General features: G+C 43.6%; 1 protein-coding gene across 1 annotated transcript in view; it reads right to left on the bottom strand.

Annotated features, from left to right (window-relative positions):
• Window positions 1–20038, bottom strand: part of CPLX3 (complexin 3) — a 58092-nt gene that overhangs the window by 6145 nt on the left and 31909 nt on the right. The window contains exon 2 of the mRNA XM_073619017.1: window positions 3875–3962. Coding sequence (XP_073475118.1) covers window positions 3875–3962 — 88 coding nt within the window. The remainder of the gene's footprint in view (window positions 1–3874; window positions 3963–20038) is intronic.

Below are 20038 nucleotides of genomic sequence, written 5' to 3'. Positions count from 1 at the left end.
GTCTGGACTTTGACTGGGCCATTCTAACACATGAATATGCTTTGATCTAAACCATTTCATTGCAGCTCTGGATGTATGTTTAGGGTCATTGTCCTGCTGGAAGGTGAACCTCTGCCCCAGTCTCAAGTATTTTGCAGATTCTAACAGCTTTTCTTCTAAGATTGTCCTGTATTTGGCTACATCCATCTTCCCATCAACTCTGAGCAGCTTCCCTGTCCCTGCTGAAGAAAAGCATCCCCACAACGTGATGCTGCCACCACCATGTTTCACGGCGGGAACGGTGTGTTGAGGGTGATGTGCAGTGTTAGTTTTCCGCCACACATAGCGTTTTGCTTTTAGGCCAAAAAGTTCAATTTTGGTCTCATCTGACCAGAGCACCTTGTTCCACATGTTTGCTGTGTCCCCCACATGGCTTCTCGCAAACTGCAAACGGGACTTCCTATGGCTTCCTTTCAACAATGGCTTTCTCCTTGCCACTCTTCCATAAAGCTCAGATTTGTGGAGTGCACGACTAATAGTTGTCCTGTGGACAGATTCTCCCACCTGAGCTGTGGATCTCTGCAGCTCCTCCAGAGATACCATGGGCCTCTTGGCTGCTTCTCTGATTAATGCTCTCCTTGCCTGGCCTGTCGGTTTAGGTGGATGGACATGTCTTGGTAGGTTTGCAGTTGTGCAATACTCTTTCCATTTTCGGATGATGGATTGAACAGTGCTCTGTGAGATGTTCAATGCTTGGGATATTTTTTTTTATAACCTAACTCTGCTTTAAACTTCTCCACAACTTTATCCCCGACCTGTCTGGTGTGTTCCTTGGCCTTCGTGATGCTGTTTGTTCACTAAGGTTCTCTAACAAACCTCTGAGGGCTTCACAGAACAGCTGTATTTATACTTAGGTGACTTCTGAAGGCAATTGGTTCCACTAGATTTTAGTTAGGGATATCAGCGTAAAGGGGGCTGAATACAAATGCACGCCACGCTTTTTCACATATTTATTGGTAAAAAATTTGGAAAACCATTTATCGTTTTCCTTCCACTTCATAATTATGTGCCACTTTGTGTTTGTCTATCACGTAAAATTCCAATAAAATACATTTACGTTTTTGTTTGTAACATGACAAAATGTGGAAAATTTCAAGGGGTGTGAATACTTTTTCAAGGCACTGTATATATCACCAACAGTTTGCGCAGTGCTTTACAACATGAGGGTAGACAGTACAGTTCCAATACAATTCAATACAGGAGGAATCAGAAGGCACTGCTTGTTAGAGCTTACAGTCAAACTAAAGAGTCAGACTTATAAACTAACCCCTTACTGTGGGGAAAAAGCAAAAGTAGAGACTTTGTTGGATTATAAACCAGCTGTGTTTTGGGAAATCGTATTCCTATTATGTAATACAGTAACACCTGAATTAACTTTTTTGGATCCTGAAAGGAGTGAGCTGTCGAATATGGGCATGGTTCAGTGCCTTGAAAAAGTATTCATACCCCTTGAAATTGTCCACATTACCTTAGTGAACAAACCATACCATGAAGGCCAAGGAACATACCAGACAGGTCAGGGATAGAGTTGAGGTTAGGTTATAAAAAAATATCCCAAGCTTTGAACATCTCACGGATCACTGTTCAATCCATCATCCGAAAATTGAAACCTAAACTGACGGGCCAGGCAAGGAGAGCATTAATCGGAGAAGCAGCCAAGAGGCCCATGGTAACTCTGGAGGAGCTGCAGAGATCCACAGCTCAGGTGGGAGAATCTGCCCACAGGACAACTATTAGTCGTGCACTTCACAAATCTGACCTTTATGGAAGAGTGGCAAGAAGAAAGCCATTGTTGAAAGAAATCCACAGGAATTACAGTTTGCAGTTTGCAAGAAGCTATGTGGGGGACACAGCAAACATGTGGAACAAGGTGCTCTGGTCAGATGAGACCAAAAGCAAAACGTTATGTGTGGCGGAAAACTAACACTGCACATCACCATGAACACACCATCCCCACCGTGCGTGCAACATGGTGGTGGCAGCATCATGTTGTGGGGATGCTTTTCTTCAGCAGGGATAGGGAACCTGGTCAGAGTTGATGGGAAGATGGATGGAGTCAAATACAGGGCAATCTTATGCCCCGTATTTTCCGACAACAAATGCTGGATGTGAGCTTGTTTGCGGAAAGTCCGACCGTATGTATGCTCTATCAAACATTTGTTGTCAGACTTTCCGCCAACAAATGTTGGCTAGCAGGTTCTCAAATTTTCCGCCAAAAATTTTGTTGTCGGACTTTCCGATCGTGTGTACACAAGTCCGTCGCACAAAAGTCCACGCATGCTCGGAATCAATGCTCACCAAACATAACATTAGTAGAAGGAGCCCAAAGGCGCATGACTATTGAACTTCCTTTTTATCGGCTCGCCGTACGTCTTGTACGTCACTATGTTCGTAATTGTTGGCCAACATTTGTGTGACCGTGTGTATGCAAGACAAGTTTGAGCCAACAACATTCGAACAAAAATCGTAATGCCCTGTACACACGACCGGTTTTCCCATCGGAATAAACTCTGAAGGTTTTTCCGATGGAGTTCCGACGGAATTCTGCTGAAACTGACTTGCGTACACACGATCACACCAAAGTCCGACCGTCAAGAACGCGGTGACGTACAACACGTATGACGGGACTAGAAAAATGAAGTTCAATAGCGAGTAGCTTCCGTCTCGTACTTGCTTTAGAGCATGCGTCGTTTTTGGTACGTTGGAACAGCATACAGACGAGGGGTTTTCCCGATACGAATTGGTTCCATCGGAAATATTTAGAACATGTTCTAATAGGTCCTTTAGAATTTTCGAAGTATAAAGTCCGATGAGGCATACACACAATCAGAATATACAATGAAAAGCTCCCGTCAGACTTTTTCTGTCAGACATTCCGCTCGTGTGTACGGGGCATTAGAGTCTGCAAAATATCTGAGACTGGGGTGGAGGTTCACCTTTCAGCAGGACAACGACCCTAAACATACAGCCAGAGCTACAATGGAATGGTTTAGATCAAAGCATATTCATGTGTTAGAATGGCCCAGTCAAAGTCCAGACCTAAATCCAATTGATAATCTGTGGCAAGACGTTCTCTATACAATCTGACAGAGCTTGAGGTATTTTGCAAAGAAGAATGGGCACAAATTTCCCTCTCTAAATGTGCAAAGCTGGTAGAGACATTCCCAAAAAGACTTTCAGTGAAAGGTGGTCCTACAAAGTATTGACTCAGGGGGTTTGAATACAAATGCACGCCACACTTTTCAGATATTTATTTGTAAAAAATTTTGAAAACAATTTATCATTTTCCTTCCACATCACAATTATGTGCCACTTTATGTTGGTCTATCACATGAAATCTCCCAAAAAATACATGTTTGTTTTTGGTTGTAACATGACAAATTGTAGAAAATTTCAAGTGGTATGAATACATTTTCAAGGCACTGTAGTTTTTGAAAGTTGAGAGGTATGTAATAAGATGCTTGTTTCCTCTGATATGTAATGAGTAGTAATGTGTATGGTAATGCATTGTATGACAAGTTTTTTTTTTTTTTTTTAATCCCGACCCTACAAAATACAATTATTTCACCATTGGTAGTTGGCAGGTTTTTTTCTTATGTATATTGGGAAGTATCCACTAAACATGAGATACCTGATTAATCTGATATGTAATGAGCAATAATTTGTATGATGATGCTAAATTTCTTGATCCCAACTCTACAAAAAAAAAAATGTATATCACATAATTATCCCACAAGCTGGGATAAATACATGCGCGTTATGTTTCCTCTGGTATGGAATGAGATATTGACCATGGTGCTTTTTCCAATCCTGTTTGTGCAAATGTGATTTTTACCTTTGGTAGTCGGTACTTGTCTCTGAAGTGAGTCCGCAGTGTTGCTCTTTCAGCTTTGCGTTGGGTGTATATAGCGTCCCGCTCCATCCTGCATAAAGCAGATTACATTACAGTCATACAGTATGATTACTACAGATATGAGTCTATGAATATAAAGCTAGTCATAATACCTTAGGTTTCCATATAACGGAGTCCCCTAACGAAAATCTAGATAACTAGCTTATTAAAAAAAAATAACATAAAATTATAACCTACAGCAATTAAATCTTTCTTAAGTGGGATAATGCCTTATATCAGATGATGTGCACACAGTACCTTTGTGACATTTAGGGCTGGTTCACACCAGAACACGGTTCAAAAAAGGTGCATTCCATGCTAGTTTCCCTCCTCGCTGGTGAATGCACTGCCCTTATGATTTGCTTGCGTGTGTCAGTGCATACCTCTCAACATTTTGCGATGGGAATGGGGGGTACCTACTAACAAACGTATGTAGGCATAGGACACGCCCCCTGCCACACCCCCTTAAAGGAGAATTACCAAAAAAAAGGTCAATTAAATCCACAAGGGATTTTTTTACCACTACTATTCCTTTTATATTCGCTTTCAAAATGTACAAATGAAACAATTTAGAAATTGGATGATAGGTTTAGCACTGGGAAACACTTTTTGAAAGATAAAACGTGCATTTTATATACAACTATATAGATCAGACCAAAATGCGGGACAAATGAGGAGGAAAGAGGGACAGAGGGACATTGCTGCAAATCTGGGACAGTCCCTCGAAATCAGGGACAGTTGGGAGCTATGTGTCAGTGTATTAAAGGCACCCCAAACGCAGATCACAAATGCAGTGCATTTGTGGGTAGGGATGGGCGAACGGTTCGGCCTGAACTTTCGTTGTTCGGTCGTTCGGCGAACAGCCAAACAAACGGTTGTTCTTGCATTTGTTCGCCCCCCGAACCAACCACAATGCATTGCGGCGCTGAACAGTGCATTGCAAGCCCTGATTGGCTGAAGCAGCGAAAGCTTCAGCCAATCAGGGCACAGAGCATTGTCAGAGTCGTGATTGGACACTATCATCATGACTTTATCCAATCATGGCTCATTCCCGCCCCACAGTATAAAAGTATTCTTTCAATGGCAGCCATTTCCAGAGTGATTTCGGTGTGGACAGAGATAGAACAGGGCTCCGTTCAGTGCTATTAGTTAGTTAGTGTGCTATACTGTGCTATGTTGCTTCAATTGTCATTGTAGAATATTAGTTTAGTGTCAGTCTAGGGATAGTGTGAGTGTAGTGAGGAGGACCATCATTCAGCTTTGCATAGTGTGCAGCTAGAGTAGGGACAGCTCAGATAGTTTCACTGTAGTGTAGTGAGACCGTGTCATTCATACATACATTTGTGTAGAGTAGGGACAGCTCACATAGTTTCAGTGTAGTGTAGTGAGACCGTGTCAGTAATCTTAAACACTGTTTATTTGATTGCGTTACTGCCAGTTTAACGCCATTTACTTCTGTGTGCGTTACTGCCAGTTTAACGCCATTTACTTCTGTGTGCGTTACTGCAAGTTTAACGCAATATAGTTTTGCGTGCGTTACTGCCAGTTTAACACCATATAGTTCTGTGTGCGTTACTGCCAGTTTAACGCCATATTGGTTTGTGCGCGTTACTGCCAGTTTAATGCCATATCGTTTTGTGTGCGTTACTGCCAGTTTAACGCCATATAGTTTTGTGTGCATTACTACCAGTTTAACGCCATATAGTTCTGTGCGTCACTGTATGTTTGGCGCATTATATTGCAGTATATTATAGTGTATCCGTGGAGCGTGTCTGTGTAGTGTGAGTACTCAAATTAAAATGCACCAAACACCTCTTTACATTGATTAAAGTGCATCTACGTACAGATTTCAACTTCTTCTTTACATTTGCTTATAAGCACCGCCCCCCTCCCTCCCAATAATGTCTGGGAGGACAACAAGAAGAGGCAGACGTTCCCTTGGCACTGTAGGGCTAGCAACAAATGTGTCCACAGGCAAAGGTGGACGTGGTGGTCAGTACTCAGGCAGGGCATAATTTCCTCTGTTTAGTGAGTTTGCCCGTGCTATCCAGCCACAGCATGCAGAGGAGGTGGTGGATTGGCTTACTAAACCTCCCTCATCCTCTGTCACGTAAGCAGAGACAAGTGTGCAGTCCCCTGCAGTTGCCAGAGTGGATAAACCTGCATCCTTGTTCACATCTATTCCTGCCATAGCCCCAACATCAGCCATTGAGGAGTCAGCTGAGTTATTTGATCACAGCATCAGCCACTTGCTCCTTGATTATGCCCAGCCATTACTGGATTCAGATGTTGGTTCTGAGATTGAGGATGACAGAAACATGGGTCTAGAGAGCGGGAGGAACACTGGTAGACAAATTGGCATTCATGTTCCCCAAGCCGCAGCGTATTGCCAAGTTGTCTCCAGTGGTAATGATGAAGATGGAGATGATGATGATGAGGTCACTGATGCGACTTGGGTGCCTGATAGAGCAGAGGAGGAAACTGAAGGTGAGGCGGCACAACCCCAAGGAGGCCGACATCAAGAAAGGGTAGAGAGCAGCCACCCTATTCCATCACATTCTGTAGCTGTTAGCTCCTATCCCACTCCCCAAAGCTGAACTGTCTGGGCCTTTTTCAGCACATCTGCAACAGATCGCACTGTTGCTATCTGCAAACTGTGTCTCAGGCACATCAAACGTGGCAAAAACACCAATCATTTGGGTGCCACATGCTTAACAAGGCATTTAAAATCCAACCACTGAGCCCATTGGCAAAAGCACCTAAAAGCCACACAAAAGGGGCACAAATCTGTCCCTCCTCCTCCTTTCCCAGTTCAGTCTGCCCCTGCGATACCGAGTCATTACCTTTCAGCAGCCTCCACTGACAGGGATGATGGTATAGCACAGGGTGTCCCAGGTCCTAGCAGCACATCTGCCAGCAGCACACCAGCAGCTGTAGACTGTAGCCGGCAAATTTCTCTGCCCCATCTGCTGCAGCGAAAAAAAAAAATATAGTCCCTGCCACCCACATGCCCAGCGACTGAATGCAAGCTTGTCAAAGCTGTTGGCTTTCCAACTTCTGCCTTTCAGCCTGGTGGATTCTGCCCCCTTCCATGAATTCAAACAATGTGATGTACCACAATGACAGGTTCCCAGTCGCTACTACTTTTCATGTAAGGCTGTTCCATCTCTCTACCATCACATGAAAGGGAAGGTTCTGGCAACGTTGGGCAAGGCAGTCACCTGTAAAATCCACCTTACTGCTGACACGTGGTCCAGCAAGCATGGGCAGGGACGATATATTTCCTTCACAGCACACCGGGTAACGCTACTTGCAACTCAAAAGGATGCAGGACAGGGCTCAGTGCTGCAGCTTGTTGTGCCCCCACGTCTCCATACAGCTGGTGGTGATGATGATGCCAGACCTGTGAGCTCTATCCCCTCCTCCTCCTCCCCCGCCATCTCCATGCCCTCCTCTGCAGAATGCGTTCAAAGGGCTATTCCCAGAATCAGGCTAAAAGGTGCCATGCAGTGCTTCAGCTGGTGTGTTTAGGAGACAGGAACCACACTGGAGCAGAGATTCTTGCAGCTCTGCAGGGACAGGCCCAGAGGTGGTTCACACCATGCCAGCTGGAGCCAGGATAATAGCTCAAACCTCCTGTCCGCCCTTAGACAGGGAAAGTTGACACATGTGCCATGCCTGGCACATGTCCTCAATTTGGTGGTGCAGTGTTTCCTAAGTACGTACCCAGGGTTGCAAGATGTACTAAAGCAGGCCAGAAGAGTCTGTAGCCATTTCAGGCGGTCATACACAGCCAGTGCTCGGTTAGGTGAAATTCAGCGGGAATTCCACCTGCCTGTAAACCGCCTGATTTGTGACATGCCCACCAAGTGGAACTTAACTTTGGGAAAGCTGCAACAGCTAAACATGCAGCAGAGGACCATCAGCGAGTACCTGTGCCAGTACGGTATGACGACAGGCTCAGGCCGCCTCTGCTTTTTTTCCCCACGCCAATGGCTGATCGTTAAGGATGCATGCACTGTATTATCACCATTTGAGGATGCCACAAGGATGGTGAGCAGTAACAGTGCATGCATCAGTGACACAATCCCTGTTGTGTTCCTGCTGGAGCAAACTCGGCGTGGCATTATGGACAGGGCACTGGAGGCAGAGCAGCAGGAGGAAGAGGAGGACTTCCTGTCCTCTCAAGGCCCACTTTATCCAGACACCATCATTCCTATGTCACAGAACACACAGGAGGAGAGAGGGAAGGAGGATGAGGAGGAGTATTCTGGCACTTTCACAGGGTTTGAAGAAGAGGAAGACATGCGTCAATCTGTAAGCGATGGCTTTCCAACCCCAGGACCCTTGGGAGTAGTACGTGGCTGGGAGGAGTATGTTCCAGATGCTGTCATCCTGAGTGACCTTGAGGAGTCTGCTTCTCAAGCCTCTGCAAATTTGAGGCGCATGGGCAACCTCATGCTTCAAACCCTACGAAAGGACCCAAGAATACGTAGCATAAAGGAGAAGGATGATAACTGGTTGGCAACCCTCCTTGACCACCGTTATAAGGGGAAGGTCTCAGAACTCATCCCGTCCTCATAGAGAGTGCAGAAGATAAAATCTCTTGAGGACATGTTAAAGAGGATTTTATTGAACGTTATTCCTGACTCCAGTAGGTTACATTGAAAACATAATTTTGAGTCTTCTGTTGGTCAAGAGAGGAGAGTTGGAGAGTGAGGCATTTCGGAATTTTTTTAGTCCTCGCCTCCCAGTGATGTCAGCTTCCGCATCCCATCGGCAGCGTCTGCATCACATGGTGAACGGTTACCTCGGGGCCAAAACAGAAATGGAGAGCTTTCTATCTGACAATCCACTGACTTACTGGGTCATGAGAATAGACCACTGGCCAGAACTTGCCCAGTATGCTATTGGGTTGTTGGGCTGCCCTGCATCCAGCGTGCTTTTAGAATGGGCATTCAGTGCTGCAGGAGGTTTTGTTACTGATCATAGAACGCGTCTGTCCACAGACTCCCTGGACCGTTTGACTTTTATAAAAAAATGAATCAGTCCTGGATTACTAGCTGTGAAGCCCCTGATGCCGATGTCACTGATTAAGTCTTTTTGGGATGTGGAATCTCTGCAGGACTTTGAGGTTGCCTAGCTTTGAGGGTGTTCAATCATTTCATCTGGAAGAATGTTTTTGGTATAGGTTTCATGGGCACAATTAACACCCAAAGACCAATTTTTCAGCACCTGTTTGACAGGTGCATATCATAGCAATTTTTTACAGCAAGGCCAATTCTTGCGTTCGTCAAGAGAACCTCTATAGGGTTATGGTGGGAAGGCGCCCCCGACACCCAAAGAGTAATTTTTCTGCACCTGTTTGACAGGTGCATATCATTGCAACTTTTTATAACAAGGCCAATTCTTGCTTTCATCAAGAGTACCTCTATAGGGTTACCGTGGGAAGGCGCCCCCGACACCCAAAGACCAAATTTTCTGCCCCTGTTTGACAGGTGCACATCATTAAAATTTTCTTACAGCAAGGCAAATTCTTGCTTTCATCAAGATTACCTCTATAGGGTTATGGTGGGAAGGCGCAACGACACCCAAAGACCAATTTGTACGCACCTGTTACTTCTATCCAAAGTCAAAGTGACACCAGAATGTTTCCAAAAAAATCTCTAATCTTGTTCCCAGTGCACTACATTGTGGCCTCATCATACACACACTGGCTCCCTAGCTGTTGCTGAGCAAAATAAAGGCAGCCTGCAGGGAAAATGTCATTTTTTTTGCTTTATAAATGCAATTATTGCTGCAGCAGATTCTAGAAATTGTACAGATCTGCCACTTTACAGGTAGACTAAGGGGGCACCCCCCGGCACTATACTGGAAGGAATTTTTCATTTTTATGCTTTCACTTTAAAAATCAAAAAATCACTGCTCATTTAAAAATTACGTTTTTCTCAAACTTTTTTTTTTATACATGTCCCCCAGGGCAGGACCCAGACTCTTATAACCATTGTATGCGCAATTACTTGCATATATGCCTCCAAAATGGGCACTTTTAATTTTTGACGTTCGGGTCCCATTGACTTTAATGGGGTTCGTTATTCGGGTCTGAACTTTTGCGGTGTTTGAAAGTTCTGGTGCGAACCGAACAGGGGTCCATTCGACCAATCCCTATTGGTGGGCACCAAATCGCATGGTACTGCAGTAGCATGCAGTTTGGTGTAGTGCGTTTTCAAAAGTAGTGTAAGCCTGCAAAGTGTGTGTATTAAAGTAGAAGTAAAAGCTTTTTTTAAATTTATACCTACAGTTAAGCCTATAATAAGGCTTACCTGTAGGTAAAGTAAATATCTCCTAAAAATGCACCATTTAGGAGATATTTACTTTAGCAGTGCCGGTGATGTCACTGCGCACATGCGTACTGCACTCCCTATGGATGCCGTGCCATCCATAGAGAGAGCTGTGCCGTGGCCATGACTCCCGTGCGCATGCGCGGGAGTGACGTCACCACGGCTCGGTCAATCAAACGGCGGCTGCCCGTGAACCCGGAAGGAAGACCAAGTGAAGATGGAAGCCCTGTCAGCGTGCCGCTGGAGCGCTTCGTTTTCAGGTAAGTCTTTTATAATATGCTAGTATGCAATGCATACTAGCACATTATGACACTAATTTGTAAGAAGAAGAAAAAAAAATAGCACATCTATGCAAAATATAAACATTTCTCTATATTTATACTTTAAAGACCCTTCAAGTACAGAAAAATACTTGTTGGTCTGACAGAAGTGTGCTCAGCATCTAAATTCTGTTGTGGGACAAAAGTACAGAGGACTGAGTGGTATAATTTCTGCCCAGTTTCCTTTTGCTCAATCGCCTAAACCAGGGGTGCCCAACCGCTGGCCCCTCCTGCTCTGGGGTGGCGGGTCGGCAAGCCCAGATTGGGGGTTCCCGACCTGCCATCCCCAAGCATCAGTGTGAAGAATGGAGCCGGTGCTAGAGGTAGCAGAGCCGATGCTTCCTAGCTGCTTCCTAGTTGGGGCTCCTGTCACAGGCAGAGTGATACCAAATGTACTCCGCCTGTGACAGGAGCCATACAGGAAGCATCTGCTCTGCGCTCTACTGCAGCCGCCTGCTTCCTCTAGTGTCAGCTCCTGTCACACTGATGCTTGGGGATGGTGGGTCGGGAACCAGCCAGCAGTACCCACCAGCAGTACCGGCCAGCAGGACCCACTAGCAGTACCAGCTCTGGAGGACAGCCAGCAGCAGCCACACCTGCCTTGGGGACAGCAGCAGACAGCGATACCTGCAGGAACTCTGAGGAAGAAGTGAAGATTGAGGTCAGTTTAGGTTCAGGTAAACCACAGTGCAGCAGTGTGAAAGCAGGCCCCTTTCACATGATCGGTCTGATCGGGTCTGCCTGTCCATTTTTCAGGCGGACCCAGACGGACCGTTCATTCACTTCTACAGAGCAGCAGATGTAAACCTGCCTATCTCCAATCCAATCCACTTAAAAAAACAGAAGGGGAGGCATCCCCTTCTGTCTGGGCAGATCGGAGGGCTCATAGAGAAGAGCGGGCTGTGTCTGTGTCTGCTCTGCATAGGCCGAGTGGACATGGACCTGTCATCTGCCCACTCATTGTGGCCCGCGACCGGTTACCAAGTTGCTAAAGTGGCCCTCGCGCCTGAAAAAGGTTGGGCACCTCTGACCTAAACTGTCCCCCTATCCTATTCTCCACAAAACAGACACTATCATTCTGTATACTCAAGATAAGAACTGAGAAAGCTAATTACTCTTCTTGGAGATCACACAGGAAGTGTGTACAAGACACAGGACAGCTCTAAATTTCTGACATGATCAACAGGTATTTTTTGCACTTATTGAACTGATATAGCAAAACCGTTTAGTGGTCTACCTAACAGACCAAAAAGAAATTTATTGTTAGGGTTCACACACCCTTTAGTAAGAGGCTTGTTAATAATATAGTTATCCGTTCTCCATTATGTACCACTGCACTACACACACTGTAGCCTATTTTACGAAAAAAAATGGGCCTTGGAATACTGCTGGTAGCTCATTCCTTTGAAATGAGCTGCCCTAACGCAATGTATATTTTCACATGACACAATGCTAGCCACACATTAGAACATCAGAGTGTGAATGGGCCCTAAATGAAATCTTTCAGGAGTTAAACACAGAGGCTGCCATTGATTACTTCTCATTCTGCACATACTTGAGTTATGCCGGCCATAGATGGTTTGAATCGTGGCCGGTTCAGCAGGGACCTCCTGAGATTCAAACCATCTTTGGGCAGGCTGAATGTACCCATGTTTATCCATCCATCGACTTGGTTACAACCAGAATGTCAGATTTTCGGCATTTGCTCATTCCCAATGGCTATAATCTTTAGCAATAATCACTGTATTCTCCCGGCAGGGATGGCTTCCCGCGAATCACACACACACACACACACACACACACACAGGGAGAACACCAGAACAGGTATGTGGATAAGGATTTCTAGGGCCATTTTGACTTTACTGATATGGTACATGATCCAAGTCGGTGACTTAGAAAGCACTGAGTTCAATGGGCCTGGAGAAAAACTGAAAGAACATCCCTCAAGCTCTCATCCATGTCCATTCATTATAGTTTTTTTTTGGAGGAGGGGGAGGAAATACAGTTAACAAGAAGAATGCCCACAACATTTGGTCAATGATACAATAGAATAAAAGTGCGCAGTTTTTTTAAGAACAGTTTGCTGACAAACCAACAGTGCTGGGTTCAGGGGTGAACCTTAAGAAGCACTTAGATCGATGGTGGTTGGTCTAAAAATAATGGGGGAGACCTCGGTCAATTTAAGTTGGGCGGGGGGGGGGGGGGAGATGTCAGTTGGAGGGTCATTCTTTAATAATTTGGTTTGGTACCACTGGGTATATTAGAAACATTGTACTATAGACTATAGATTGTTGGGTATCTACAGGCAAGATTTAATTAAAAGATTCCCAAAGCTCAAAGCAATTTTGAACCCATGAGTCCTAACTTAAGGAGAGTTCACCCATTCCATGCGGAAAACCTAAGATGAACAAAGAAGAGGTGGGGGGTTACGAGTAAATCTACTGATGATGATGTATGGGCTTTTCGTGCCACAAGGGATATAACAAAATTTCAAGAGGCTGTAAACAACTTCTTATTGATACCTGGGATATTGATCAAACCAAAAAAAAACATTTAATTTTGGGGCACGTTCAAAAGGCATGACACAAGTCTGCATTTAGATGGCCACATTTAGGGCATCCATTGTAGTTTTAAATCTGCATCTTCATCCAAAAAGTCAAACACTAAGAAAACCTAGTATCTGCTGTTTCCCCACATTCCAGCAGTTCACCTACTTGATAACTTTTTTTTCAAAAAGCCAGGCAAATTGTAGTCATGATTTGCTATTTTTCTACCAATCAGTTGAGGTTAACCTGACTAATGAATTTCTCCTAGAAAAGGGGGTTACATAAAACTATAGTTATAGGTGATGAAGTGAGGCTCCTCAAAGTCTATATTCACTGTAGTTTTGTATGATACTATAACATACTGTAGCATAATTGTGTTTCTTTTCTGCATGTAAGCATTTTAACACAATGGTAACCAGCTTTCCAAATAGCTAGTCCCCCAATATAGTGAGTCGTTGGCATAAAGGAAACCTGTACTGGGAGAAATTTGAGAGGTGCCTTTTCAGGTCCTTTTTTCTGTAAATACTAGCAGATTGTGAGTCCCTGAGTTTGTTACTTTCCTAGTCCCCCGGAGCACAAGAAGTGTAGCCACTAAACCAAGGGTGAAGACAGAACTGATGTGCGCACTTCCAGGTCAGTGACTCAATCGATTGGAACCATTTCAGGTCAATGCCCCAAGGTATTGGAACAATTTCATTACAAGAAAGCCAGACAACCCTCATTTTCTAAAGAGAGGTCCACTATAGCAACCTACATATCTCTCATAACACAGAATTATTTTAAGCAGTATCTCACATCTTTCCAAATAAACTCCTAAACTTTTTTTTCTTTTTTACCCTTATGCTATGGATTATTATAATGATTTGAGAATGATTTTTCTCTGCTGAGTGGGAAAATACCTATAAACCATAATTCTGTTTTTCCCCTGGACCCTGTCAGTATATATTCTTTAATCCCAGTCTTCTTCACCCCACTAATTTAATATACCATGTGTGCAGAGCGGGCTAGGAAAAGCTCCTTAGGAGGCAGTACAACTAAAAGCAATAATGTTAAGAGAAGGATTACGTACATAGCAAAAGAGATTTTAATCTTTTATTTTTAGCCTATTTACTGTGCTATCTGACAGCAGCCTCATAATTTATACTTCTTCATTATCTGTAATGTGGCAGAGTTCAATCCACAATGTAACTAATTTTTTGTTGCCTTACCAACAAATGCTGTTTAACTGCACCTTTTATGTGCTACCACCCACTCAATATTCCCATCCTTCTGTAAGCTGGGTCTGTCCTCATCATTTCACATTCACTCATTAATCTGGATCTAGATGTTACAGTCTGCTCGGTGGATTGCAGGAGGAGGTACCATTTTTATTTTAGTCATGTATGAAAATATCCTTTTATCATCTCTACCCAGTATTATATATCTGCTATAATCCTTACTACCGCGGTTACTGTTAAAACTGAGATGACCTTTTTTTTCTCTTTAAACACAACAGCCATTTAAAGTGGTTGTAAACCCATATTAAAAAAAAAACCCCGCAAGACAAAGGCATAATGAGCTAGTATGCATCGCATACTAGCTCATTATGAAATACTTACCTTAGAACGATGCTGTTGCAGCGGTCCCGGCACACCGCTGTAACCGGCGACATGTCGCCCCGGAGTTGCTTCCATTTTCGTGGGCTCCGGCTCTGTGATTGGCCGGAGCCGCAATGACGTCACTCCCACGCATGCACGGGGGAGCTGCGGGTAACAGCACAGCAGCAGAAGAAATGGCGCGAGTGAGCCGTTTCTTCAGTGCACATGTGTCGACGTCATCGGCACATGCGGATACAGTGAATATCTCCTAAACTATGCAAGTTTATGAGAAATTCACGGTACCTACAGGTAAGCCTTATTATAGGCTTTTCTGTAGGTAAAAGTGGTTGTATAGGGTTTACAACCACTTTAAACAGGCAGGTAAAGATGGAGTCCTTTTTGCTCGGAGATAGATCCCTTTAATTCCAATATTCAGTACCAGATATCAGAACTCTCCTCTTGCTGATCTTCATCCCCACACTGGCCAGACTATTTATCCTGGAGTGATACGACAGAGGACTCTGTTAGGGGCTATGACATGAGATTGAGAACTTTCTTCTTTGAAAGTGCCCCAGGTTTATAAGAGCAATGCCTTAGGCTGGGTTCACACTGCAGCATGCTCTGGCTCACAGCAGGAGTCTGGTGCGTCTCCATTTACCGTTTCAGGTCTGATTTCAGCCCACATTTTGGGCTGAATTCTGACCTGAAATGGACCAAAAGACCCACAGGGCTCCTGTACAATTCGCACTGGAGCCACCGCATGTGTGAACATGCTCCATGGAGAGCCAGTCACAATCTCCTGCTATGAGAAGAAACCGCATGCAATTTGCAACAGTGTGAACCCAGCCTGAATTGTCAGATGCTGCTTGGACCTCACATGACCAAATGGCAGACCCACCTTGATGCAATTGGTGCTCTGGGATGCCATAGCAGCTGGACACCTAACCAGTTGCAAGTATTTAGTCATCTGATCTCAGCTAAAGGGGTCTGGAAATGGTCAGGCAGCTCAAGTCAATCAAAATTACTCAAAAATTCCCTTCAGCTGCCATCTTGTAACCAAATGTTGGCATCTTACCAAGTGCAAGCCCAAAACAATAGTTGTTGTTGCTCTTGCTCTGTCCACATTCATTTAATGCTGAATGAAGCTTTAACAGCTTTTATTGGCTTACATTAGCACTACATCTTATGACTGCTTAAAATAACAATGCCCACCCCCCAGAGCTTTATTTGAAGTGTAACTTAAAGAAACAAGTAAAATCGTTCAGGTAACTGTTAATATCATCAGATAACATTGGCACTCGATATGTGTAAATATACCATAGTCTTGTACACGCGGGCCATAAATTGGCCAAAATCGTTAACAGCTTTCTAGTCTATAGAACCCAGTCTCACGGTCATCTTCTGTTGAACAGGCATGCTGGAAAGCCATCATCCAACCCACGTCCGATCAGCACTGACAGCCAATGACTCTGAGCGCTGATCAGTGTGTTAGTAGTTACAGTGAGGGAAAAAAAGTATTTGATCCCCTGCTGATTTTGTATGTTTGCACACTGACAAAGAAATGATCAGTCTACATTTTTAATGGTAGGTTTATTTTAACAGTGAGAGACAAAATAACAACAAAAATATCCAGCAAAACGCATTTCAAAAAAGTTATAAATTGATTTGAATTTTAATGAGTGGAATAAGTATTTAATTCCCCATCGATCAGCAAGCTTTTTGGCTCCCAGGTGTCTTCTATACAGGTAATGAGCTCTTAAAGGGAGTGCTCCTAATCTCAGCTTGTTACTTGTATAAAAGACACCTGTCCACAGAAGCAACTATCAATCAGATTCCAGTCTCTCCACCATTGCCAAGACCAAAGAGCTGTCCAAGGATGTCAGGGACAAGATTGTAGACCTACACCAGGCTGGAATGGGTTTCAAGACCATCGCCAAGCAGCTTGGTGAGGGGGTGACAACAGTTGGTGCAATTATTCGCAAATCGAAGAAACACAAAATAACCGTGAATCTCCCTAAGTCTGGGGCCCCATGAAAGATCTCACTTCATGGAGTTTCAATGCTCACGAGAATGGTGAGGAATCAGTCAAGAACTACATAGGAGAATCTTGTCAATGAGCTGAAGGCAGCTAGGACCAAGTCACCAAGAAAACAATTGGTAACACACTACATTGTGAAGGACTGAAATCTTGCAGCACCCACAAGGTCCCCCTGCTCAAGAAAGCACATGTACAGGCCCGTCTGAAGTTTGCTAATAAACATCTGAATGATTCAGAGGAGAACTGAGTTAAAGTGTTGTGGTCAGACGAGACCAAAATCAAGCTCTTTGGCATCAGCTCAACTCGCCGTGTTTGGAGGAGGGGGAATGCTGCCTATGACTCCAAGAACACCATCCCCACCGTCAAACATAGAGCTGGAAACATTATGCTTTGGGGGTGCCAGGGCATTGAAAATGGGTCATGGGTGGGTATTCCAGCATAACAATGACCCAAAACACACGGCCAAGGCAATAATGGAGTGGCTCAAGAGAAGCACATTAAAGTCCTGGAGTGGTCTAGCCAGTCTCCAGACCTTAATCCCACAGAAAATTTGTGGAGGGAGCTGAAGGTTTGAGCTACCAAACGTCAGCCTCGATGTGCGTGGCTGGTGGCCGCGATGGCCGCCAGCCCCGCGCGAACGCTCCATAGAGAGAGCCAGAACGGGGATCTGTCAATGTAGAGAGAGATCTTCTGTTCCTAGTGATTAGGAACAGAAATCTCTCTCTACTCCCAGTCAGTACACTTCCCCCACAGTTAGAAACACCTTCCTAGGGAACACTTAACCCCTTGATCACCCCTAGTGTTAACCTCTTCCCTGCCAGTGTAATTTATACAATAATCTGTGGCTATTTTTAGCACTGATTGCTGTATAAATGTCACTGGTCCCAAAAAAGTGTCAAAAATGTGCTGTCAGCTGCAATGTCACAGTCCCTCTAAAAATCGTTGATAACTGCCATTACTAGTAAAAAAAATTATAATAAAAATGCCATAAATTTATCCCCTATTTTGTAGACGCTATAACTTTTGCACAAACCAATCAATATACGCTTATTGCGATTTTTTTACCAAAATATGTAGAAGAATACATATTGGCCTAAACTGATGAAGAAATTAGTTTTTTGAAAAAATAATTTGGGATATGTATTATAGCAAAAAGTAAAAAAAATTTTTTTTTTTTTTTTCAAAATTGTCATGTTTTTTTTGTTTATAGCGCAAAAAATAAAACCATCAAAAGAAAGCTCTATTTGTGGGGAAAAAAAGGACCTCAATTTTGTTTGGGTTCAACACCGCATGACCGCGCAATTGTCAGTTGCAAAAAATTGCCTGGTCATTAAGGTGGTAAATGCTTCCGGGGCTGAAGTGGTTAAAATGCAAATTAATTAATAACCTTTTTTAAATGTGTTTTACTGGATTTTTTTGTTGTTATTCTGTCTCTCACTGTTAAAATAAACCTACCTTTATAGACTGAGGGCAAACTAACAAAATCAGCGGGCAATCAAATACTTTTTTTTTCCTTACTGTAGTACTGCAATCTGTCAGTTTTTTTTCTTGTTCAGTCTGCTGGGTTAAACAAAAAAAAAACTTCTAGTGTGTACCAGGCTTAAGATTGAGCAGTACTCTTAGAACACCTCTTTGCAGGATTGTAGCTATTCCCATTTTGCATCATTACACCTTCTCTCAGATGTACATTTCTTTCCATGTAATGCTTCCTGTTGCTCAGCACTGGTAGATCTAGGGTGTTAATGATTTCAGAATGATCCAGGGAGCTCATAGTCAAAATGCAATGACTACAAACATTGATGAGAATTCTTGGCTTTCAAAATGCCTGTTGCAGGAATAGGTGTTCCCAAAACACCAAGTTATTATCAGCAAGAAAGGAACGTATAACTGTGGGGATTCTGGTGTACTGTAACTGAAGCATTGACAGTATGAAATACAGAGGTCCTGGACAGATACAGTGTCACTAGTACAGTGTTTCCAAGACAAACATTTGACTAGAGTGAGTCAAAAAGCAGAAGAGGCCTTCCATGAAATGGAATATTCTACATTTTTGTATATTAACTTTGTGAATTCCCAGAAGGGCAACAAATGGTATTGTTCACAATCTCTGTACTTAACAAATAAAAACAGCATACATTGCTGTACACCAGGGGTCCCAAAACTCTGCCCTGTGGGCCAAATTTGGCTTGCTGCAAGATTTTATTTTGGTCAGTGTCCTCTCACACAGGTCTTTAGGTCCGGCTATGGTCTCCATTTCTCCCCAACATCCACATATAATATATTGTTTGTAGGAAACATACCCCTCCACATCATCCACCCCTAAATACCTTAATGCCAATTACTACATGTATATCAAGCAAATGCTCCCAAAAAACACATTTCATAAAAATGTCCTATTGCTTTGTAAGAAACAAATGGCTGATCCAAAGGCAGATAATTACCGTACTTGTCCAAACCACCATTATTTCTTACTAAGCCTCTAACACAGGGCCCTTTTTATCACACTTTTGCTCCCTAATAATGGCATTCCACCAAGTTGGGACCCTCTTGCTTAGCAGGGACTCCCACTTAAATATCTATAGTCACAGGTTACAGCCAATGAAAAATTAAAATAAAAGCCACAAAGAATAAAGGCGTTCTGGGGTAAAGGCATACACTTTTAATAGCAGTACAAACTATAATTACTTTTTTGACAATCCAATTTAAGCTTACTTGAAAAATGATCTTCCTCTTGGACTATGAAAAAATCCCTGCTCTCCATACAACACATGATCTCTGTGCCTTACTTCAAATCTATAGAATACGGAGTTCCGACGCAACGGACTTGGCAACACACGATCACACCAAAGTCCGAATGATTTGAACGTGATGACGCACGACCGGACTAGAATAAGGAAGTTCATATCCAGTAGCCAATAGCTGCCCTTGCGTCGTCGTTCGTTCGGACTAGCATACAGACGAACACATTTTTCGACCGGTCTCGAGTCCGTCGGAAAGATTTGAAACATGTTCTATTTCTAAAGTCCGTCTGATTTTTCGACAGCAAAGGTCCAATGAAGCCCACACACGATCGTTCCGTCGGACTTTTGCTGTCGGAAATTCCGGTCGTGTGTACACAGCATAAGTGTGAAAAGGAACACTTGCACCAAACTCTGCAGCTAGAACAGGAATCAGAAATGACCCCATCCTTAAACTACCGGTAACGTTTTTTGTTTTTTTAATCAAGTAGAAGACTGTATTGTACGTGGGATAAGTACAATCAGAATTGTATGTGATTCATCCCAA

The sequence above is a fragment of the Aquarana catesbeiana genome, linkage group LG03, assembly GCF_042186555.1.
Source record: "Aquarana catesbeiana isolate 2022-GZ linkage group LG03, ASM4218655v1, whole genome shotgun sequence".
Taxonomy (NCBI): Eukaryota; Metazoa; Chordata; class Amphibia; order Anura; family Ranidae; genus Aquarana; species Aquarana catesbeiana.
The sequence above is the reverse complement of the archived record's forward strand: the minus strand, read 5'-3'. Positions and strand labels throughout refer to the sequence as shown.